The following is a 25,482-nucleotide window of genomic DNA, read 5'->3' as shown; positions in this document are numbered from 1 at the left end:
CAGGGACACCAAAGACTCTCCTAGTGCTGCTGGACTCTTCCATCTGTGAGTCGTACCCTTGCCTGACATGGCCCCCTCCAGTCTTGGGCCTCAGAAGTGGATTTTGCGACTACAAACTTCAAAAAGCAATGCATTGCCCAGAGTGCTGCAGAAATATCAACACATCATGCCCTCTCCATTGATGCTTTGCTCCAACAAATGTACTGTTCAGCAGACCCTATGTTGATTCTTTAGCCGGCCTACCCTCCTTTGCGGTCCACCTATATTTTAGATTTGCACTAGTCCCTTGTGACCTTAAGTAACCTTTTCACCGCTATAGACTTTTAAATGCTGTCTTGACATTTAATCTTTAAAAATTCATATCTCAACCTCTACTGATTGGATATTTGTCATGTTGGTCTTGTTTTAACCAGGTATATATTATTTATTTTTCTAAAGTGGTGTTGAATCTTTCTGTGGTGTCCTTCACTTTACTGTAATTTATGTATTGCACAAATACTTTACACATTGCCTCTTAGGTTAAGCCTGACTGCTCTGTGCCAAGCAAACAGGGTGTGAGCACAGGTTAGTTTAGGGTGTGTATGTAACTTATCCCGACTAAGACTGTGGTCCCTACCTGGACAGGGTACATACATCTGAGAACTAGAGACCACATTTCTAGCACACACCATGCAATGTAAAGACTCCCAATGTAAAAATTGCAATTCATGAATGGTTCCTGATGTAATCACTGCACGTTAGCACACCACTTTTAGCATAGTTCAGTGGAACGAAGCCATGCTGCTTTCTTGTGTAACCTGCAGATGACAAATTGGAAAGTCTACAGGCTGATTCAGCCTTTATTTCTCTCAAAAGTTGATTATTTGAGCACCAGCCTTATTAGTAGCATTAATAAAATTAACATCAGACATTTAAGTACCAAAATGTGTTCATGTATGTGGAATGTACTATTTTTAAAGATCAGTATACTATTGCTGAACCACACATGCTGGAGATACATCAGACGATTCTCAGCCAGTTCTTCCATTCATTTACTTAGCAGAACAGACTTTAAGTCACACCAGCCTTTAACTGTGAGACTCTACTGGAAGGGGCGCTTATCCACTGATAATGTTTTTTCTTTTTTCAAGTGTATATGTCGTAGGCCATTACTGAATGAAGCTAACCCTGTATTTTACTATGACATCACAGCAATGTTGTTTTCCTTCCCCTCTGCAGGCAACCTTTCCTGTGGCGGTAACCTGTCCTCATCTAATGGATTCTTTAACAGTCCAAACTATCCATCCAATTATCCCAACAATGCCTACTGTGTCTGGAATATAGAGGTGGAGGCCAGATTGTGCATCCTACTTATCATCTACAGTTTACGGTAAGGAAAGCCAGAAAGTGTACGTTTAGCTTGAAAACCTTGCACCTATGATCGTAGTCAAATATAACCATTAGTAATTTTAGGTGAAATCACTCATCCCTATTGGATATTACACATCTAACTTGGTGTTTACTATTGATGTGTGAATAGGAAGAATGATTTTGATTTTAGTTCAACCCATGTGCAAACTATGCAGCACTTCATCTGTGTTCATCAGATTGATGCCATCCATTGAGAACTCTTTGTCCAGAAGGTCTCCAAAGGAATTGCAAGTAGGGGCTTAGCATATCCATTGAGAATCGGGGGGTGTGAATCTCAAATTTCTCAACTTAGAAAGCACTGGGCTGCAGACTGGAGGGGTGAGATGACCAAGGTTTGAGATAGAATGTTCTCACAAGGAGTAGTCAGTTCTGGCTTCCATTAGGTGGCCCTCTTTGTAGAGTGGCACAGTGGGTGAAAAACGATGGGTTGAAATGCTACCCCAAGGGACTGCCATTGGTTAGAATATTTGTAAGCATTCATCCCATCACATTCTGGTTGTTTGATTGCCAGTTGAATTCCTGGAAACTTGAAACTAGTACAGCTTTCCAAGAGTACTATTGCTACTGTTTGTGAATTCCAAAAAAGTATTAAATTTGCACCCATTTAAGTAGTACTTTTATGTGTGCTGATTTACTGCTTTTTTAGTAAAGTGATCTATATACACATTTAATATCCAGATCCAAAAAAACAAGTTAAAACTTAGTGACATGAGAACAAAGAGAAACAAGCATTTGCAATGCACTAGGGTCTCGCATTTGTCCGAGTTACAGCTATTACCAGTTGTAAACTCCCAACCGGATTTTTCTTGCCATGTTAACAGAAAACAACAATGCTACAGTTCACTCATAATGAAACCTATCGGCAAAAGTGCAATTATGTATGTAACCGGCAAAATTGCAATTAACTGTGTAACAGGGTCGATATTATGCAAAGCGCTCGACTTCTGCCAAGCGAGATCGCGCTGCGAAAATAGAGAAAAAGTAGTCCACAAACCTGACGGGAAACGGCGAGCCACTCATGTTTTCTGTACTTGGTCACTGCGCTCGAGGAGGGCTAACCTACGGAAAAGGTGTGACGTATGCGTGCCTTCCACTAATCAAAGCAAGCTCACGAACCAAGGAAAGACACTGACGTAACGTGGACGGGTCTCCATGCCCTTTTCTAATTCCTAAAGTGTCTCATTTGCGATACTCATGCGCAAGCGCATGCAACTCAGGCTCGACCCTAAAAGTGACGTGGACATAGCATACTTGACTCAGGGAACCCAGACACAACTACCAATCCAAGAATGCATTAGAGAGTGTTGCAACGTATTTAAAGTGTGGGACATGTACTTTTAAGTTTAACATGTCCAAGTGGTGAAAAACTCTTAAATTCATTTTTCACTACTGCAAGGCCTATGTCTCCTGTAGGTTAACATTGGAATTGCCTTAAAACATCTTTTACATGTAATTTCCAGCTGGGAAAAGATAGAAATATGGTGTTTGGTGCCTCTGGGCTCATAATTTAAAATCACAATTTATCGTGAAGTCAGATTTTAAATTGTAAGTGTGAAAATGCACTTTTAGAAAGTTGCCATTTTTTTACTTTAACCATTCTGTGCCTCTGCCTGTCTCTGAATACACGTCTGGGGTGGATGACAGCTGAGCTTTGTGCATTCCCTCCTGACATCCAAAAGTAATGGGAGATTAGGTATGACTTGATGGGCCTTAATGGGCTATTAACTGGCTTAATGGGGAGGCGGAACTTAGCACTGCCTCACTTACACCTGAATAGGGTTGTGCCTCTCCCCACACCAAAGTCTGCAGAACCCAGTATAGAGTGTATGGAGCCAGGGAAGTAAGAGCAGGGAGCTTATGATCTACAAAAGCCTCTTTGAAATCACCCCCACTTCAAAGACACATTTGGGCATAGGTACTGGACCCCAAACCCCACCAAATAAGAACTCTACTTGAACCAAAGACATTCTGCCAGGAAGAAGGACTTCTGTGCTGTCAGGAGGAACTGCCACTCTGCTAACTGCATTGATGTGTTGGTCTAGAACTTGCTGAGGGCTACTTGCTTTTCTGTGTTGGCCTGTTGCTTCTTGCCTGGAGTGAGAAGCACTAGACCAGTTCTCTACATCCTTGAACCTAAGTTCTCCAAGGGCCAGCTGACTGGCCTCCTGCTTTCTGAAGTCTCAGGGACAAAAAGATTTCCAACCACCCTGCTCCTGAACTCTGTCATCTGTGAGTCTATCCTGCCCAGGGGTACAAACCCAGTCATGGACTCTTGGAAGTGGGCCTAAGGTGCTCTGCCCTCTGTGGTTCTCACCGGAACTGCCACAAAGCCTCACAAATCATGCCACGTAGACCACGCATCAGAATTTAAGGTACTGTGTTCAGCGGGCCTAAGTGGGTCCCTGTATCCAGCCTGCACCCTATCAGGGTCAGCCTTAACTCTTGACGTTGTCCCGGTCTGGTGTGACCCGATAACCACAATTGGCACTTTGAGCTTTTATGCGCTATTTTTACCTAAATCTTTAAAATTGCATATCCCAGGATCTACTTGTTGGACGTTTGGATGTTGTTTTGGTCTTATATTCTCTATTTTACTAAACTGGTGTGGAGTCTTTTTGTGGTGTTTTCACTATGTTACTGTACCTTAAGTGTTGCACAAATACTTTACACACTGCCTCTTAAGTTAAGTCTGCCTGCTGTGTGCCAAGCTACCACAGGGTGAGCATAGGTTAATTTAAGGTGTGTAACAGACTTACCCTGATTAGGATTGTGGTCCCTACTTGGACATACATCTGCCAACTAGAGGCCCAATTTTTAACAAAAGGTGTCACACCCCAAACACCCTTGCTGAAGCCATACCCCATCCTGTCCCACCTGGCCCTGGTAGTTCTCCCTGGCAACTCATCTCTACAGTCACACACAACACAGCTTCCTGGAGACCCTGCCCTGAGATCACTTATTTTAAATATATTTTCACTTTACAAACACTTCTCCATCTCTAGTACAGGAAACCTCAATGGTAGAGTAGTCAAATCAGAGCATGTGAATTTGAGCATGACTTCATGGTTCTAGTCCTCCCCTTTTAGAAACCATTTTATTAAGTGATTGACATGCCCATGTACTAAGCCCGAGTTGCAAATAGAGGAGGGCCCACAGAAAAATAATATGGTGAGTCAAACCGAGCCACGGGTCTGTCTTGGCTCTAAGCGACTGTGCATGAGTCAAGCCTTGAAAGTGTTCGGCATATCAATTGTGTGATAAACACAATGTAAAAATTCATAATAGTGTATTTTTTACATGTTTCACTTCAGTACATCTGATTACATCAGTGCCAAGATACTCTTGCGGATGATAGTACACTTCACAAATACACATATCACCACATAGACCAACATTTATTAAAAGCAAATTTTTAGAATTATTTATGGCTTGCACCAATTGAGAATTCAATTGGTGAGTAGCCAGGCCAGTAGTCATGATTCTTATTATAGATGGAGCAACATAATACCAAATATAAGAGGTGCTTGTAGGGCGCACATACGGAACTCAGGTATTCAAAAGTGTGTCCTATGTGACAATAGAGAAAAAAAAGATGCTCTGTGAAATAAAACTTGAACAAGTAGCATTGATTTTACGTTATCTGATTTCACATTTTGAAGTTCAGACACCGGATGGGCATCTTTCGCTCTCGTTCACATGAAAAGTCACTTGTCCTTCATTCTTGGTTTACTACACGAAAATCCGACATAGAGACAGCAGACCCGACTCAGGGCAACCATAGCCAGCTACCATGCCAAGAACGCATGTATTTTGGGGGGAGTCACACCCCTAAACACCCCTCTGAATCTATACTCCTAATAGAAAACAGGAACAACCTGCTTTGTATGTTATTTTCTAAAGATCCTGAGATCCGAAAGAGAAGCTAGATTTGGAAGGAGGGAATTCCATTGCTTGAGCACCAGGCAGTAACACAGCTTTGTGCCCAACCATGTTTATCTCATCCAGTTGACAGAGTATGAAAAGGCTTGGGAGAATCTGTTCACTTCAACTATTAAACAAAGGTGGCATATGCTGAGAAGAACCTTGATAGGCATTGCCAAGATAATAGTGCAGGACAGTCATGGTTAAAAAGATGAAAAACCAACATCAGGTATACAGTAATCTTTGCACCAGTTAAAAGCACTGGTGGGTGAATTGAGTATAACAGTATGTCCCATTTGTATGGTCTAAACAAGACAGGACTACCGATCTCACTGCAGAGATGTGGTGATGGAAGACTGGATAAAGAAAAATGCTTTCCAATAGTTCGAGTAAAATGAAGGAACATTCTTGAGTGAGTATTGACTCAATGACCTGCAAATTCATTGGGACTTAGTGACAACCCTCCCACCCACTTTGCGAGTTTGTATACGCCTGTGCTTCATGGTGCTCTCATTTATTGCCTAACTACTCCTTGACTTGATGTCTGACATTAGCAAGGGACATATGAGGGGAGTGGCACAAGACTGGGGCAGAGGTTGGGAGAGTGGTTACCAGCATGGAAACAGAGGGATAGAGCATCACGGAGTGGACAGCGATAAGGGGTATAGGAGGAAGTGGAGGAGAGCATCTGTTTGGGACAGATGTTAAAACAATGTGGGCAAGTGACTACTAGCATGAAGGTTGAAACTGGGCAACATGAGAACAGCAAGCACATTTTAATTGTTCTCTCTTATACTTCTTCCGAGTAACCTTCTCTTTGCCTTCCATCCTCCGCATGCCTTCTCTCTCTAATTATAGCCTATTACAAATTGCATGCCTGTCTGCCTTTTTCTCTATTTTGAGTGCCTGTAACCTGCCCACACCTCATTTCATAGATCACAACCCTCTCCTTTGAAGCCATATCTGGGCCTGTTCTTCCCTAGACTATCTATTCATCCCATCAGCCACTTGCAGAACTCACATAGACCAAACAAATTGTTAACTCCTAACTTCTGTGAATTTACCATACCAAAACAAAACTGGAATAAATGCATGGAATTAAAGATTGGATGAACCACAAACCTTGTGTTCCGGGGTAGCATGTTAATCTACTTAAAGCTCTTAAACGGGTTGTTAAAGGTAGTAAGCATGGTATAAATGTAAGTATAATACAATACTGTTGTTTTAAATGTGACTAGCATGTATCACCCTATCCCTAAATTGTAATTTAATAAAATATACTAGCTCTATTATAATCTAAACAATCTTTACCTTGTATTTAATTAAATACATGTATTTGCATTTTAATGTTGGTATTTAATTCTATCTATGTTCATAACTGTAAATGCTACACAATTAAGAAGTTAGAATATTTTCAGTAACATTATCCAAACACATTAACTGTAACCATTTATTAATTTTAACTACATTTTCATTTACTTAAAATATTACTAGCCCTAACACCAATCGTAAATGAATAACTACAGTATAATAAACCTTCTAGAGATCATCTGTTTTGTTTAATAACTCAAATGCTAATCTATATTCACCTATTTACCTACCTGTTTACCAGACTTACCTGTTTCTAAATACTAGATAGAAAATCTAGAATCAGTGGCTTCCCAATAGTTAGTCATAGGGTGTACACAAAATATAGGCCATGTATTAGACTAGAATTTTAGTAATTACATCTGAATTAACACACTAATTGGATAGAGTGGCAAATGATACCATCCTCTATTGTGCTGCACGTTCCTGATAAACTGGCCATGACAACTGTTAGACTTTTCATCCTTGGCGTGGTCTCCCTTAACTTTTTGCCTCTGTTTCCCAGGTTGTTGGTGTGTGCTGGACTCTGTTTTTGCTGTTTTTGTTACTCTGGGCACTTTACCACTGCTAACCAGTGCTAAAGTGCAAGTGCTCCTTTACAAAATGTGTATGCAATTGGCTGATCCATTATTGGCATATTTGATTTACTAGTAAGTCCCTAGTAGAGTGCACTGGAGGTGCCCAGGGCCTGTAAACCAAATGCTGCTAGTGGGCCTGCAGCACTTGCTGTGCCACCCACATAAGTAGCTCTGTAATCATGTCTCAGACCTGCCACTGCAGTGTCTGTGTGTGCAGTTTTAATTGTCAATTTGACTTGGCAAGTGTACCCACTTGCCAGGCCTAAACCTTCCCTTTTCTTACAATTAAGGCACCCCTAAGGTATGCCCGAGGTAGCCCCACGGGTAGGGTGCAGTGTATGGTTAAGGTAGGACATATAGGGCCTCATTATGACCCTGGCGGGCGGCGGAGGCCGCCCGCCAGGATCCCGCCCTCCAAATTACCGCGCCGCGGTCAAAAGACCGCGGCGGGTATTACGAGTTTTCCCCTGGGCTGGCGGGCGGTTCCAGTTAAACCGCCCGCCAGCCCAGGGGAAAACGACCTTCCCACGAGGATGCCGGCTCGTAATCGAGCCGGCGGAGTGGTAAGGTGCGACGGGTGCTACTGCACCCGTCGCGTATTTCACTGTCTGCAAGGCAGACAGTGAAATACATTTTGGGGCCCTCTTACGGGGGCCCCTGCCGTGCCCATGCCATTGGCATGGGCACGGCAGGGGCCCCAAGGGGCCCCGCGACCCCCCCTACCGCCATCCTGTTCATGGCGGCTTTCCCGCCATGAACTGGATGGCGGTAGGGGGGGTCAGAATCCTCATGGCTGCGGAGCGCGCTCCGCAGCCATGGAGGATTCCAATGAGCAGCGGAAAGTCAGCGGGAGACCGCTGACTTTCCGCTTCTGACCGCGGCTGAACCGCCGCGGTCAGAATGCTCATTGGAGCACCGCCAGCCTGTCGGCGGTGCTCCCGTGGTCGGTGGCCCTGGCGGCCACCGGCCGCCAGGGTCAGAATGACCCTCATAGTAATGTGTTTTATATGTCCTGACAGTGAAATATTGCTAAATATGTTTTTCACTGTAGCAAGGCCTGTCCCTCTCATAGGTTAACACAGGGGCTACCTTTAAATATGATTAAAGTGTAGATTCCCTTTGGGAGCGTATGGACATGTGGAGTTTGGGGTCTCTGAGCTCACAATTTAAAAATACATCTTTTAGTAAAGTTGATTTTAAGATTGTGTGTTTGAAATGCCACTTTTAGAAAGTGAGCATTTTCTTGCTTATACCATTTCTGTGACTCTGCCTGTTTGTGGGTTCCCTGTCTGGGTCAGGTTGACAGTTGGGCTGGTTGCACCTCACACTAGACAGTGACACAAAGGGAGCTAGTGTAGTCTGCATTTTCTGATGAGCCATCTGTGCTAGGAGGGAGGGGAGGAGTGGTCACTCACACCTGAAAGGGCTGTGCCTGCCCTCACACAATGCAGTCTCCAACCCCCTGGTGAGTGTCCGGGGCCTGGCCTGGGCTAGGCAGGATTTCACATTCAAGAGAGACTTTGTTTTGAAGTAGGCCTACTTCAAAGGAGACAATGGGTATAATGAGGGCGCCCAAAACCACAGACTTTAGAACACTTCTGGAAACCAAGAGGAACCTCGGCCTGGAGAAGAGCTGAAGAGCTGAGGAAAAAGAGCTGTCGTGCCTATGACTGTGCTTTGTGGAGCTATCCTGCAGTTGCTGCTTCTGCCAGAGTACAAAGACTGGGCTTTGTTTTGCCTTCCTTCTTGTGAAGACCTCTCCAAGGGCTTGATTTAGAATTATCAGCAAAGTGATTATTAATTTAGAAGGGGGTACCCATGCCAACAAGTAAACTGTGGTTTGGTAAAAACACAATTCTAAGAGAAGCTCTGTTCATCTCCTGGTAGCTATGGCACAAGCAGCAGGCAGTCCCAGAGAAATAAAGAACACAACACAATAAACCTCCCAAAGCAATTTAGAAAAAGCATACAAAAATGTAACTGGCAATAAGACACAATGATTATTAAAATGGGTTATGGGGAAACTGTGATATGAATTCATAAACGTTTTAGTCAAAAACATCAATAAAAAGTCAAACAGTATGGAAACACAGAATTTTGTAGTGGACCAGGGCCTAGGCCCAATTTGAGACAACCATAGTGGGGTGGAGGTCAGATACATAATGCAGGTTGTTCCATGCAAGGTTTCTGCATTTAGACATAGGGCCTGATTGAGATCTTGGCAGAAAAGTTACTCCATCACAACGGTGACAGATATCCCGCCCGCTGGAATATAAATCCCATAGGATATAATCCGTCCCTATTGTGATGGAGTAACCCGTCTGCCAAGATCTCAGTCAGACCCTTAGTTTTCTATTGCTGGAATGCATCTTCTGGTAAGTTCTCCATGCTCCCGCTCCTCAGAGCAGGCTTCGAGGCACAATGTCTTCTGCAGGGCCTACTTCCTTTCAATGAGGGGGGCTCTCTTAGAGACAGAAGCCTTTCTACTTTTTTGTATCTGAAGCAGGTAAACAGAAGGTCAACCAATCTCTCGGTGTCACAGGACTCACAAGTCCTTGAGTCCTTGTGTGAGCCTTACTTGCAGCAGGAGTCAGGAGTTAGAAGTCATGATTCTTCTTCCAGCATGGTTTCCTGCTTCAGACAGAGGCCCTCATTCCGACCCTGGCGGTCATAGACCGCCAGGGTGGCGAATGACGGAAGCACCGCCAACAGGCTGGCGGTGCTTCATTCGTCATTCCGACCGCGGCGGTACAGCCGCGGTCGCCCAGCCGGCTGGGAGAATCCTCCATGGCGGTGCTGCAAGCAGCACTGCCATGGGGATTCTGACCCCCTTCCCGCCAGCCTGTTTCTGGCAGTTTTCACCGCCAGGAACAGGCTGGCGGGAACAGGTGTCCTGGGGCTCCTGGGGGGCCCCTGCACTGCCCATGCCACCGGCATGGGCAGTGCAGGGGCCCCCTAACAGGGCCCCAGTATGCTTTTCACTGTCTGCCTAGCAGACAGTGAAAAGCGCGACGGGTGCAACTGCACCCGTCGCACACCTGCAACACCCCCGGCTCCATTCGGAGTCGGCTTCAGTGTTGCAGGCCTCTTTCCCGCTGGGCCGGCGGGCGCTATATTGGCTAGCGCCCGCCGGCCCAGCGGGAAAGTCAGAATGGCCCCAGCGGTCTTTCGACCGCGGAGCGGCCATACAGCGGTTCCTGCCAGGCGGGCGGCGACCGCCCGCCCGCCGGGGTCGGAATAACCCCCCGAGACTTCCAAGGTTCAGGGATGGTCCAAGGAGGTGGTGTAAATACTTTTGAAGCATTTTGTTTGCCCTTTCCTAAGCAGAGGTGGAAAAATGTGATCATATCCCAATATGCAGTGTGCCCAATTTTTACATAGTAACATTTTGGCCTCTAGGCTTAGAAGGTACATTTTAGGTGTAATTTACGCATATATATATATATATATATATAAATTCCTTGTATATAAGAAATTAAACTCCTAGAGTGCAACAAATCAATTGTTTTACAACTGTTTGTTTAGGAGATATATATATGTTTGTATATGTATATATATATATATACATATATATATATATATATATATATATATATATATATATATATATATATATATATATATATCATTAGAAATGGGGTCTCTATTTGGCAGAGTTAAACACCCTTGTCCAAGTAGGGGCCTCAATCCTAGTCAAGGTAAGTCACACACAATCTAAATTATCCTGTGCCCAGCCTCCGGTAGCTTGGCACTGAGCTGTCAGGCTTACCTTGGAAGGCAATGTGTAAAGTATTTGTGCAATAAATCATACAGTAACACAGTGAAAACACCACAAAAATACAGCACACAGGTTTAGAAAAATAGATGATATTTATCTGAATTAAATAAGGTAAAAAACGATCAAGCTTCAATAAGTTGATATATCACTTTTGCAAGTTTAAAAAGAGTCTCAAATCTTAGAAACCAACAGTTGTCTCTTAATTACACAACGTACCTGGTTTCCCTCAATGATAACACGCACGGAGACCGCAGAGGAGGAGATGCATGGAAAAATAAGGTATGCATCGGACTTTCTGACATGGCACAGACGATGCGTCATTTCTTTCCATGCTGCAAGAGGCTTGCATCGTTTTTTGGCATGCAGTCTTGGTTCCTCACTGCCATGCTGGGATCTTTTTGATGCCCAGGGACTATGCGGGGAAATCCTGGGCGCTCTGAAAGAAGTCACAGTTATTCCGTCAATCCGATAGGGCAATGCATCAAACTTTCTGTTGGACAACAGACACTGCGTCGATTTTCCTCTCGGGGAATCAGCTGCATCGTTCCGGTTCAGCTGTGCGTCGATCTAGTAGGCGCTGCGTCGAATTTCCACTCAGGAAGTTTGGCTGCGCCCTTCCGGTTTGGCTGAGCAGCCATTTCTTGGTCACAAGGCAGGCTTTGCATCGTTTCCGGCAGGCAGAGCGCCGATTCTTGGCGCACAAGGAGTTTCCTGAAGAGATGAAGTCTTTTTGGCCCTGAGATTTCAGAAAACAGGGGGCAAGCTCAATCCAAGCCCTTGGAGAGCACTTCTTCGCAAAGTCAGAGGTCAGCGGGGCAGCAGGGCAACAGCAGGGCAGCAGTCCTTCTCAGCAAAGCAGTCCAGGTGAGTCCTTTGGGCAGCCAGGTAGTTCCTCTTGACAAGTTGCAGGTTCAGGTCCAGAAGTGTCTGGGACCCAGTTTATATACCCCAAAATGCCTTTGAAGTGGGAGAGACTTCAAAGAGCGTTTTTGAAGTGCACAGAAATGCTCACTTTCTAAAAGTGACATTTCTAAAGTAGTAATACAAACATCCAACCTCACCAATAAGCAGGATTTTCTATTACCACTCTGGCCGTACTAAATATGACCTGGTTACCTCTTTCTGATCAGAATCTACCACTGAAACAGTATATGAGGGCAGTCCTAATGCTAGCCTATGGAAGGAGCAGGCCTCACATTAGAGGGAAATTAATTTAGGAGATTTCCACTAACCAGGCCATATAAAACACACATGTACATGTCCTGCCTTTTAGCTACGTAGTACCCTTCCCTATGGGTTACATAGGGCGTACCTTAAGGGTGACTTATATCTAGAAAAATATAAATTTTAAGGCTTGGCAAGTACTTTTAAACGCCAAGTCGAAGTGGCAGTGAAACTCCAAACACAGGCCCTGCAATAGCAGGACTGAGACATGGTTAAGCAGCTACTTAACTGGGTGGCACAATCAGTGCTGCAGGCACACCAGTAGCATTTAATTTACAGGCCCTGGACACATATAGAACTCTTTACTAGGGACTTGAAAGTAAATGAAATATGCCAATTGGGAATGCACCAGTGTTACCATGTTTAAGGGAGAGAGCATATGCCCTTTAGCACTGGCTAGCAGTGGTAGAGTGTGCAGAGTCCTGAAACCAGCAGAAACAGTGTCAGAAAAGTGGAGGGAGGCATGCACAAAGTTGGGGGATGACCACCCTATGGCTGACAGGTCTAACATGTGTCTCCCAGCTGAAAGTGGGGAGAGCTACCCAACCTCTTGGGAGGTCTTATCGCTAAGACAGAAGAATCTGGAGAGACCATCAGCATTGGCATGGTCAGTTCCCGGGCGATGCTCCACTGTAAAGTTGATCCCCTGTAGGGAAATGGACCACCACAAAAGCTTGGTATTGTCACCCCTCATCTGCATGAGCCATTTGAGTGGCCTGTGATCTGTCTGAGCCTGGAAATGAGTCCCTAACAGGTATTGTCTCAGCTTCTTCAGTGCCCAGACCACAGCAAATGCGTATATTTCAATGGCACTCCACCTCTGTTCCCGTGGTAAGAGCCTTCTGCTAATAAAGGCTACTGGTTGGTCTATGCCCTCCTCATTCAACTGTGCTACAACCGCCCCTATGCCATGCTCTGAAATGTCTGTCTGCACGAAGAACTCCTTGGAGGAGTCAGGGGCCCTGAGCATGGGTGCCGTACACAAAGCTTCCTTTAGAGAGTCAAAGGCTTTCTGACAATTCTCTGTCCAATTCACAAACCTAGGTTGCATTTTTGGAAGTATGTTCTGTGAAGGAGGCCCCTATGGTGCCATAACCCTTAACAAACCTACAGTAGCAACCAGTAAGGCCTAAAAAGTCTCTCACTTCTGTTTGGGTTCTGGGTGGTTGCCAGGCCACGATTGTCTCAATCTTGGCCTGGAGAGGCTGCACCTAGCCACCACCTACTAGATGTCCCAGGCACACCACAGAACCCTGGCGAATCTGGTGCTTACTGCACTGGCCTTGATGGTCAGGCCCTCCTGTTGCAGGGCCTGGAGCACCTCTTGGAGGTAGAGCAGGTGTTCCTCCCAGCTGGAACTGTACATGCCAATGTCATCTAGGTAGGCAGCACAGAACGCATCCTTACCAGCTAGGACCCCGTTAACCAACCGTTGGAGGATAGTGGGGGCATTTTCAACCCAAAGGGCCTCACTCTGAACTGGTAATATCCCTCAGGAGTGGAAAAAGCAGATCTCTCCTTGGCCCCCTCAGTCAAGGTGATCTGCCAGTACCCTGATGTGAGATCAAAAGTACTGAGGAATTTGGCAGTGCCAAGCCTGTCTACAAGCTCATCAGCTCCGGGGATGGGGTGAGCGTCTGTCTTTGTGACAGAATTGAGACCCCGGTAGTCCATGCAGAATCTAAGTTCTGGCTTAGCACTGGATGCAGCAGCCTTGGGTACCAGCACTACAAGTCTGGATCAAGGACTGCTGGACTTCTCAATCATCCCAAGAGTAAGCATCTTGGCAACTTCCTCCTTGATGCTGGCCTTCCCTCTGTCTGACAACCGGTAAATGTTGTTCTTTACAGGGGGACTGTCTCTTGTGTCAATGTCAAGTACACACATGTGTGTGAGTCCAAGGCTGAGGGAAAACAGGGAGGAGTACTGCTTCAGTATCTGATAGCAGTCCCCTTGCTGGTGCAGGGTCAGGGAGTCAGAGAGACTGACACCCTCAACTGACCCTTCACCTTCTTTGGCAGAGAAGAGATCAGGGAGAGGTTCACTCTCCTCCTCCACACCCTCATCTGTCACCATGAGCAGGTTGAACTCAGTCCTCTCAAAATGAGGCTTCAGTTGGTTCACATGGAACAACCTTAGGGGATTCCTGGAGGGCTGGAGGTCCACTAAGTAAGTGTCTTCCCCTTTATGCTCCTTGATCTTGAATGGGCCAGTCCAGTGATCCTGGAGAGCTCTAGGATCTACTGGCTCCATCACCCAAACTTTCTCTCCAGGCTGAAAACTCCACCAGGGTGGCCTTCTGGTCATACCAGCATTTCATCACCTCCTGACTGGCCTCAAGTTTACTCTTGGCCTTTTTCTAGAAGCGTTGCATCTGGTTACTTAGGGCCAGCATGTAGCTGACCACATCCTGAGGGTATGTCTTGTGAGCTTTCTCCCACCCCTCTTTCACAATGCTTAAGGGTCCCCTGACAGGGTAACCATAGAGAGGTTTAAAGGGACTGAACCCTACCCCCTTCTGGGGTACCTCTCTGTAAGCAAAGAGAAGGCATGGCAAGAGGATGTCCCATTTATGCCTCATGGCCTCAGGGAGGCCTGTGATCATGCCTTTCAAGGTCTTGTTTAATCTCTCCACAAGACCATTGGATGAGGATGATAGGGTGTGGTGAACTTGTAGGTGACCCCACACGCATCCTACATGGACTTCATGTATGCAGACATGAAGTTTGTGCCTCTGTCAGACACAATCTCCTTTGGGAATCCCACACGGGTAAAGATCCCCATTAGAGTTCTGGTCACCACTGGTGCAGTAACCATCCTCAGAGGGATTGCCTCTGGGTAGCAGGTGGCATGTTCCACTAGAACCAGGATAAACCTGTTGCCTTTAGCAGTTTTGGGGTCCAATGGACCAAGGACATTGATGGCCACCGTTTCAAAGGGGGTGCCAACAATGGGGAGTGGGATCGGGGGCCTTGAGCCTTTTTCCTGTCTTCTCACTGGCCCTAGCAGGTGGACAGTACCTACAGAATGCATCTGGGGCCGTCCGCATTTGGGGCCAATAAAAGTGGGTGACAAGCCTGGCAAAGGTCTTGTCTTGCCCTAAATGTTCTGCCAGTGAAATATCGTGAGCCAGGTCCAGTAGGAAGGCCTGGTAACACTGGGGGCCCACCAGTACACGTGCTGTCCCAGCTTCCTTAGGCTCATTGTAAAGAAGATCAATCTCCCAATAATTAAGGTTATCACCAGAGACTTCACCTGCTGCTTGGGCTGAAGCCTGTTGTCTCAAACTCTCTAAAGTGGGGCCCTCTTTCTGCGCCTTGAAGAATTCTTCCCTGGTGGGCCCACCATCAACTTGCCAGCCAGCAAGCTCAGGTAAGTCACTGAGAGCAGCAATGTCCTCCCCGGTTGGCCCAGTGGCCTCTGCCTCAGGGACCCCGTCAACCACTGTGGGAACTTCTGGGACTGGTTTCCCGCGCTCCTTGGCCCTCTCCTTGGCAGTTGTCTGAGCCATTCTTCTAGGCTCCAGACACCGTTGACTCCCCTCCCGGGAAGCCATGGACCTTGGGGTCATGCAGACCCACTTAGGCAATCCCAACATCTCCAAGTGAGACCTTAGCTCTACCTCCTTTCAGGTAGTGTGCTCAAGGTCATTGCCTAACAGACAATCTACAGGCATGGCAGGACTCACAGATACCTTTAGATTACCACAGACCCTCCCCCCCAAAGGACTCCAGAGTTCCCGGTTGGTGGCTCTCCCAACTGTTGGCGACTATAAGTTGGTGGAATATGGAAGGTAGGACCTGCTCTGCTGACACCAGCTGACCTCTGACGGTAGTCATGCTGGCTTGGGTGTCATGCAGAGCCCCCACCCGTTGCCCACTGATGGTGACCCACTGCCTATAATTGGAAGGATTTGTAGGCATTTGGGCTTTTGGCACCATCTCTGCATTCCCTAGGGACACTAGGGTGACCTCTATCGGTTTCCCCAAAACTAACTGGGACTATCTCCTCCCTGAGAACTACACAAGCCAACCCACGTGTCTGCCCTCCAGTGGGGGGCTGTGCCCTCTTGGGACACTTGGAGTTTGTAGAAAAGTACCCTTTTTTGGCATGTTACCCCCAATATCTGCCTGATGTTGGTGTGTTTTGGCTGTGTCACTGGGATCCTGCTAGTCAGGACCCCAGTGCTTATCGTTTTTGGCCTGCTTGTCAGTGTGTTTCCCTGTTTTTGAAAGTATGCTTGAGTGTGTCACTGGAGTCCTGCTAACCAGGACCCCAGTGCTTATGCTCTCTCTGTTTCCAAATTTGTTACTACATAGTGGTAACCCAGTATTTCATCCCAATTGGCATACTGGTCACCCTTTATAAGTCCCTAGTATATGGTACCTAGGTACCCAGGGCATTGTGGTTCCAGGGGATCCCTATGGGCTGCAGCATGACTTTTGCCACACATAGGAAGCCCATGCAAAGGCTCCCACAGGCCATTGCAGCCTGTGTGAAATGGCGCATGCAACATTTCACAGCCATTTGCACAGCACCAGGTCACTTATAAGTCACATATATGTCAGGCCTTCCAACCCTGAAGGCTGGGTGCAAAGTACCTGTGAGTGAGGGCACAGAGGGAGGAATGTGGGCCTGTTGGTGGATTTGTGGGCATGCAGGGTGGGAGTCCAAGGTGATGGGGCATTTTGGGAGCATCTGAGTGGCCAGTGCCAGCAGGTGATGTCAGAGCCCTCCCTGATAGGTGCTTACCTGGTTAGGTGACCAATCCCCCTTTCAGGGCTTTTTAGGGTCTCTTCTCTGGGTGATTCTTCAGATTCGGATTGCAAGACTCCAGCAGGAATCCTCTGCATCCTTTACTTCATCTTCTACCGACGGAACTCGAGCTGAAACCCCCGGTAACTCTACAAACTGCAACAAAGAAGCAATGACGACTTATGCAACGTTGTATCTTCAGCTCCTGCCAGTAACTGCAACAGTTTCCAGGTCGGGAATCCTCCGAGGACTGCCTGTCTTCAACTTGCACCAGAAGAACCATAGGAATCTCCCATGGAGTGACGGAGTCACTTCCCTGCTTCAGCAGGCACCTCTCTGCTGTAACGACTGTGGTGTGGGTCCCCTCTCCAGACGACAAGCGTGGATTCAGCAACATGGGTGGTGGACTAAAGTGACCCTGACATTCTCAAGCTCCAGCTGTCCAACTTTGGTGGAGGTAAAAGCTTGGCTCCCCACGCAAGAAAGTACCCCGTGTACTGCGTGACTTGCAGTTGCCAAGGCTTGTTTGCGACCTTCCAAGAAGGTCTTCGTACACAGCACTGCTTAAGTCCCTAGCACTCTGTCCTGCCACATACAGCTTCTTGAGTGGTGCTCTGTCTGCATGGGATCCTTTTGTGTTGTGCTACGTGTGCCTCTATTTGCACCTTCCTTGTCCTCATGCTGTGGGACTCCTGTGCATGCTGCCTGATTTTCTGAGGGTTCTCTGAGTTGCTGAGACCCTCCTCTGCCTTCTCCCCCTGGTTAGAGGCCCCAGGTCCCTTCTGATCCCAGGTAATGTCATCTTCCGCTAACTGCAAGTTTTGCATGTGCCAAGCCTTGTTGGTGGAAACCAGTGATGCAAACCAGACTGCAATCATCCATCCATCGTGGGACATCTTCTGCACTAACCAGGAACCTGCATCTCTCTTCTTGGGTGCATAACTGACTTTCTCTTCCCACCAGTGGGTCTTCTTTTGCACCTTCTTCCGGGTTAGCAAGGGCTCCTGTTCTCCCTGGACTCTTCAGTGCTTCTTGCACTTAGTCCCTTCTTCCACAGGTCTTCAGGTCCAGGAATACATCATTGGTGTCTTGAAGTCTCTTCTGGTTCATGCATAATCTTCTATCACAACTTCTTGTGTGTTTCAGGAAACTAACCATGATTTACTCCTGTTTTCCTGTGCTCTGGGATGAGGTCTGTTACTTACTTTTGGTGTTTCCTTACACTTCCAGCACCCCTCTACACACTACACTTGCCTGGGTGGGAAACCGACTTTCGCATTCCACTATTTTAGTATATGGTTTGTGTTCCCCCAGGCCCATTGCAACCTATTGTGTTTTTTACTATTTGCACTGTTTTCTATTTACTTACCTGTTTATGTTTACTAGTGTATATATTGTGTATATTACTTACTTCCTAAGGGAGTATAGTCTCTAAGGTATTTTTGGCATTTGTGTCACCAAAATAAAGTACCTTTATTTTTGTAACACTGAGAATTTTCTTTCACGTGTGTGAGTACTGTGTGACTACAGTGGTATAGCAAGAGTTTTGCATGTCTCCTAGTTCAGCCTTGGCTGCTCAGCTACAGCTACCTCTAGACAGCCTAGCTGCTAGACACTGACCACATTTCACTAATAAGGGATAACTGGACCTGATATAAGGTGTAAGTACCTCTGGTACCCACTACAAACCAGGCCAGTCTCCTAGAGAGTGACCATACATGGAGCACTTTGCACCAGTGTCTACCCTGGCTTGTGCTCTGTCTTCCTAATCACTTACTTCATGCTTCTTAGAGCTGAATTTGTTATCCCACTATACTTCCGTAAGATAATGGCTCCGTCCAAGGCCCCTTCATTTTACCTTAAAATGGCTACATTTGTAGCATCATTTGCTCTTTCAATGTCCTTGACCATCTAAAAGCTGATCAAGTTTCTTCTTCTTACTCTAACACACACCCCACTTTATAAGAAATCTCCCAATGCCTTACAGCCATTAGGAATTGTAAGCTCTTCTGCTCTACAGTTAAGAACTCATCTTAAATAGAGGTAGTCAACTTTCCTGCTTCCTTTGGAAAAAAACTTCTGCCCTCCTTTGCTGACCTTCTTTAATGTGCCCTTATTATTTTCCATTAGGCCAAGAACCTTGGAGTACAGCTCAGTTCCCGAAGAGTCCTGTGTAGGTTGTCCACTACTTCAGTTGTCAGGTTAGAGCTGCTTGGCAGCTGGAAGATTCAACCCTTACATTAGTACTCGTTATTCCCCTCATCAAAAAGAAGACATTGAAACAAGATACTTGTAAACAATCAAGAGTAGGGAGAGAGAAGATTAGGTTACAAGTTGGTAGTAAAATATATGTAGCTAGACCAAAATCAGCACAAATAGAATGTAATTCACAAAGTATACTGTTTCAGATCGGAAATTAACAAGTAACAAACACTGTACAACAAAGAGTCTTCAACACATTCTCCTTGGTTTTACATATAAAAGTACAAGACAAAAAGGAGAAAGCTCTGTTGTTGTCATTGGCAGAATGAAAGATTGAGTCAGCACTGGTGGAGAGTGGAGTAGAGTGGCGTAGAATGGAATGGTGTAGAGTGAAGTAGAGTGGAGTGAGGTATAGTAGCGTGGCATATAGTAGAGTAGTCTAGTGAAGAGTGCAGTGGAGTCAAATTGAGTGTCATAGAGTAGAGTGCCATAGAGTGGCATGGAGTAGAGTGGAGTAGTCTACAGTAGAGTAGCATAGAGTAGAGTGGCATGGAGTTGCATTGAGTGGAGTGGCATGGTGAGGAGTCAAATATAGTAGTGTGGCATAAAGTAAAATGGTGTAGAGTGGCATAGGGTGGTGTAGGGTGGTGTTGAGTAGAGCGATGTAGAGTTACAAACAGTAGAATGGTGTAAAGTGGAGAAGCGTGTTGTGGTGTGGAGTGGTGTGGCGTGGAGAGGCATAGAGTTCAGTGACATAGGGTAGAGGGGCATTGAGTGGAGTGGCATAGAGTCAAATAGCATAGTGTAGAGTGGATTGTAGTGGCATAGAGAGGACTTGGGTGAAATGGCATAGAGTGAAGTGCCATAAGTAAAGAGGTGTGGAGTACTGTAGAGTGGTGTACAGTGGCATAGAGTAGAGTGGCATAATGTGGAGTGGAATGGCATACAATGGAGTGGTGTAGAGCAGAGTGGCATGGAGTACACACACACACACACACACACACATACACACACACACATACACTGACACACATCTATATATATATATCTCCATATATCTAAAATCTATTGGCGGTTGCCAGTAAGTAGTTACAGTTAGGGTCTAGTTTCCATTGAACAACGGCAGTAACATATTTATTGTAAAAATATTAAAATCCATTACAATTTAAAAGCAATATCAATCAGTAACAGCAACACATAAACACCCACTTCATGACACATGCACAATTTGAAAACCCTGTATTGCCATTCAAACACAGTAATAATACCGAGGAATATGATCATTTTAAAAACTCAGTTAAATTAATTAGGCACACATATGAGCAGCAAAAAGTTCACCAACGCAAAAGGGGAATACATTTGCATCAAGAGAGTACACTTTAATAATAACAAGAAATCCAAACCACACATTTCAGACAGTAAATGAAGAAAAAAAACATATTGCGCATATTATTTGCTAAAACAACTACATGAGTCCTTAAAGTGCTTGCAAACCTGCAGTGTTCCATCTCCCAGGGAAAGTGAAACTTTCATGTACTAACGCACATGTGCGTTGCTAAAGCAACTGCATGAATCCTTAAAGTGCTTGCATGCTTTAGTTGATCCATCAATAGGACGGCAACAATAAAAACCTAAAACCGATGTACTTCGCAAGAATCAAATATTATCACATCACCCTATAAAAACTAGAGGAGCAAGAGCAAAAGAAATTTAAATAGGCCTTTAGTCGCTGCCCGCAGTGCTCCTAGTAAGTTTAATTAGTGCAACATTATTAAATTTGGTCAGCGAAACATTGAACATCATATTATCTAGGTCCGGAGATGCAATTATGGCCTGTCAACCGGAGCAGACCCCCAGTGCATTTCACTTACCCCACAGCAGGTATCTATGCTCCTTCAACAGAGCTGGGCACAAATATACCACATGTTTGAGAGATTCCTCCCAACTGCCACAGCCCCTTCATGTTACACCATCCACCGTCTGCAGCCCATTGAGATGATCCCTCAAAAAAGGACAGTCCCCCAACATAAGGACCATGGATTTCTCTTTCATATGAATACCTTAAGTACATGGAAAATAACCAGCCAGGGAGGCCGGCTGATAAGTACTTATTACTGCAGAAGCGTGCTTACATTTAGCAAGAAGGGCTCTATCTGATTGGAAGGACCGTAGATGCACACTCTTTTTGATACCGATTTTAAACGGTGACTGAGATGGGTTGTCAGCCCACAGATCCTGTATTCTTAGTAACTGCTTACAATCATCCAAAGCTCAAGAGTGTGACCTTTTTGTCTCAGTGGAACTAATTTCAAGCCATAAAAATGACTTCAGATTAGCCTCAGTATCGTATGACACAATGGGGGTCATTCCTACCCTGGCGGTCTATGACCGCCAGGGCAGGTGACGGAGGAAGCACCGCCAACAGGCTGGCGGTGCTTCCGTGGGCATTCTGACCGCGGCGGTACAGCCGCGGTCAGAAACAGGAAACCGGCGGTGTCCCGCCGGTTTCCCGCTGCCCCAGGGAATCCTCCACGGCGGTGCTGCTTGCAGCGCCGCCATGGGGATTCCGACCCCCTTACCGCCATCCTGTTCCTGGCGGTTTTCACCGCCAGGAACAGGATGGCGGTAATGGGTGTCGTGGGGCCCCTGGGGGCCCCTGCAGTGCCAATGGCATGGGCACTGCAGGGGCCCCCTAACAGGGCCCCACATTGATTTTCAGTGTCTGCCTAGCAGACACTGAAAATCGCGACGGGTGCAACTGCACCCGTCGCACACCAGCAACTCCGCCGGCTCCATTCGGAGCCGGCTTCCTCGTTGCTGGTGCTTTCCCGCTGGGCGGGCGGGCGGGCGGCCTTTTGGCGGTCGCCCGCCAGCCCAGCGGGAAAGCCAGAATGACCGCCGCGGTCTTTTGACCGCGGCGCCAAACTAGGAATCACCCCCAATTTCAGGAAGGCACCACCACCTGCTGCCAGCTGATCTAAAAAGCTGAATTCAGGCAGAACCTGGGCAGATGATGATTTCAGAAGATGAAAAACCCTCTTTTAAATCGTAGTAACCAGGTTATTTAGCATACAACTGTCTCTACCCAACATAACTTCCTGGCCATAAGTCAATGAGGGTGTAATCTTTGTTCTCAAGACTTCCAGCAGTGGTGACAAATTTTCCCCCCTAAGAGATTTAAATAGTTAGATTAAATAGTTTTGAGAGAGACGCCAATGCTTTTCTTTCGACTTTTTAACTTTGCTTTACAAAGCTGCCCCTGGCATCAATATGCACCCCTAAATATCTATAACAGTGGTCTGAATTGATTGTAATACTGTTATAATGCCAGCTACCTCCCAAAAGCCTTTTTCTACCGAAACCTTTGTTTTGAACAGATTCACTTCCAAATGATTGGAAGCTGTATAGAGTGATAGCTGGTTGAACAGCCGCTGTAAGCCTATCTTTGTGTGGCACATTGCCTGATGATCAGTGTAAAGCATGTGACTGATCCACCAATCTTGGGGGGATGGCAATTAGTAGTATCAAGAAGAATTGACAGATCCGTAATGAAAAGATTGGAAAGCAAGGGAGCAAGAACACATCCCTGCTTCACACTACGGAGTGTTGGGATTTTCCTTGAGAGGGAGTGTTCTCCAAGTTTAATGTGGACCCAAGTGTCAGTATGCAACTCAATTATACCCCTAAGAGCACGGTTGATATTCCCCATTTTTGTAATTACCCCAAAAAGTCCCCCTAGGGACCCAATCAAAGGCTGCCTCAAAATCCACAAAACAGCAATGCAGCACAGAACATGATAATGTTACCCTATCCATCAAAACAGACAGAGCTATTAAATTGGTCGATGTACCAGATTCAGCAATAAAACTCATGTGGCATATTGGAATTAACCCCTTCAGCTCAGTCCGAAAGTCTTCCAACGGGAGATTAGTGTAATACTTAGCCTCATTATCAAGTAATGCTATTAGCCTATAGTTGGCTGGGTCCGCCCTTGAGCCGCCTTTATGAAATGGATGAATTATAACACCATCCCACGACTTAGGAATTCTGGAGGACTTCACACAATAGTCAAAGAGGTTTATAAGCCGATCTGCCCATAAGGTTATGTCCTGCTTAAACAGCACTTGTGGGAGCCGACTGGGACCTGGTGCCCCATCTTGTTTTGCCCAGGAGATAATACAACAAGGTCGATGTGAAAAGGGAATCATTTCTTCAGACTGAAAATGCAAGGGCTCCAGGGATAAGTGCGAGAAATTGGAAGATACTACAATGGGACTCTGCACCCCCTTGTCCAGCATATGGTCTTCAAGCTTGCTTACAGAAAAATGTCTGGCCATGTTAGATGCCCACTCTCCTTCTGAGATGTTAATGCTGCCATACCCCCTTTGCCCATTTGCTGATTTAATAATAATGGACCAATGCTTTCTTAAGTTTGTTACTGGCATGGACAAGCTTTGGCCACAAAGGGCAGAGCATCTCCGATTCTCCTCATAAATGGCCTTCCTGTAAACCTTCGGCATTTCCTTAAATATATTCAATAATACCTTGGAACCTGGACTCTTACGGGGTTGCCCTAGTAGCTTTATTACGGGCTTTCTTTAACTCCTGTATCTCCTTCAAGGAAGTAATCTGTCTAGTTGAAATAGAATTATTAACTGGTTGATAGAATCTTGACCATAGAGCCGAGACGAGGCTAGCTCCTAACTTAATTGGAGACAAGTTGCCAGCCTCATCAGAGTCTAAATATTTACAATATTCTGCCATTGCTGCATCACTAATAGTGGAGCTCCATTTTATATGCTTTAAAGTCTCTATACATGCTCTGCCACCGACAGCCAGACCCACAGCATGATGATGGAGGCTGAATTTCATAACAGTAATCTAGGGACGATTGAATATTAGGAATTTTTTTATAAAAAGGAACATTTCAGCATTACAAATTGTGTAGTCCAAGAAAGAATGTGTCCGCCCATCAGATCTCATCCATCTCGGAGGGATGTCTTGTGGCAGATGGCCATTCAATACTTTATATCCCATGCTGTTTATTTAAATGCAGCTCAATATGTTCACCCAAGGAGCTGTGAGGGCAACCCCTTGGTTTGGACGGCTCAGGCACCAACAGATGATTGCAAAGATCGAGTCCCACAAGAACTTCAGTGAGGTCTTTAAAAAAAATTGTATTAAAGTCCCCTGTTACTAAACAGTCAGCATTGGACTGATCACATTTCTCAAGAACACAGTTTGCTGCAATCTCCAGTTACTGATCTTAATGCCTTGTATCCAGTACCCCTCCAGGATAAGCAGGGTGATTCGCCCTTTCAATTTAACAGCAACATATATGGATAACCCACCCCTGGCTCTACTGCTTTATAGTCTCTGGAGGCAGCTTTCCAAAATTCTAGGTAGCCTGGCTCCACACAATTTGCCTCCATCCAAGTTTCCTGCAGAGCAGTAATTTCATTGCACTTGATAAACTGGCAAGAACGAAACTTCCACCGTCACGCCAACAGGAATATGCCCACACTATCACGATCCACGAATCCACGCAGCTGTCTTTCAACCGCGGTAAACCATTGGCGGTACACACTGCTGCGCTCAAAATACACACACTCTTACAAAACACTACCACATTGGACAATTCGAAATACACACACCTGATACACATACACACACCACTCCTACACACCCACCCCACTATAAAACACCCGCCCACATCACCCACAAACCCTTACTACCCAAAATATTGAAGAAGGCCAGAGAGAAAGCACAGCAAAGACAACACCACCATACAGAGGCACACAACACAATATCCATGCACAAAACACCACACATCCCTAAACATCACCCCACACATCACAACACACACCACCTCACATATCACCCATACCACCCCATGGCACCGCAAAGACACCCCAGGTTTTCTGAGGAGGAGCTCAGGGTCAGGGTGGAGGAAATCATCCGGGTAGAGCCACAGCTATTCGGATCACAGGTTCAGCACACCACCATAGCTAGGAAGATGGAGCTATGGCGTAGAATCGCGGACAGGGTCAACGCAGTGGGACAGCACCCTAGAACACGGGATGACATCAGGAAGAGGTGGAACGACCTACGGGGGAAGGTGCGTTCCGTGTTATCCAGACACCTCATCACGGTACAGAGGACTGGCGGCGGACCCCCACCTCCTCCCCCACAACTTACAACATTGGAGGAGCAGGTCTTGGCTATACTGCATCCTGAGGGCCTCGC

The 25,482-nt window shown here is 46.0% G+C and overlaps 1 protein-coding gene across 1 annotated transcript in view; it reads left to right on the top strand.

Annotated features, from left to right (window-relative positions):
• Nucleotides 1–25,482, top strand: part of DMBT1 (deleted in malignant brain tumors 1) — a 624,760-nt gene that overhangs the window by 348,383 nt on the left and 250,895 nt on the right. Inside the window, exon 61 of the mRNA XM_069239169.1 lies at nucleotides 1,219–1,369. Coding sequence (XP_069095270.1) covers nucleotides 1,219–1,369 — 151 coding nt within the window. The remainder of the gene's footprint in view (nucleotides 1–1,218; nucleotides 1,370–25,482) is intronic.

Source organism: Pleurodeles waltl, chromosome 6 (genome assembly GCF_031143425.1).
Source record: "Pleurodeles waltl isolate 20211129_DDA chromosome 6, aPleWal1.hap1.20221129, whole genome shotgun sequence".
Lineage (NCBI taxonomy): Eukaryota > Metazoa > Chordata > Amphibia > Caudata > Salamandridae > Pleurodeles > Pleurodeles waltl.
This window is presented reverse-complemented; position numbering and strand designations above follow the sequence as displayed.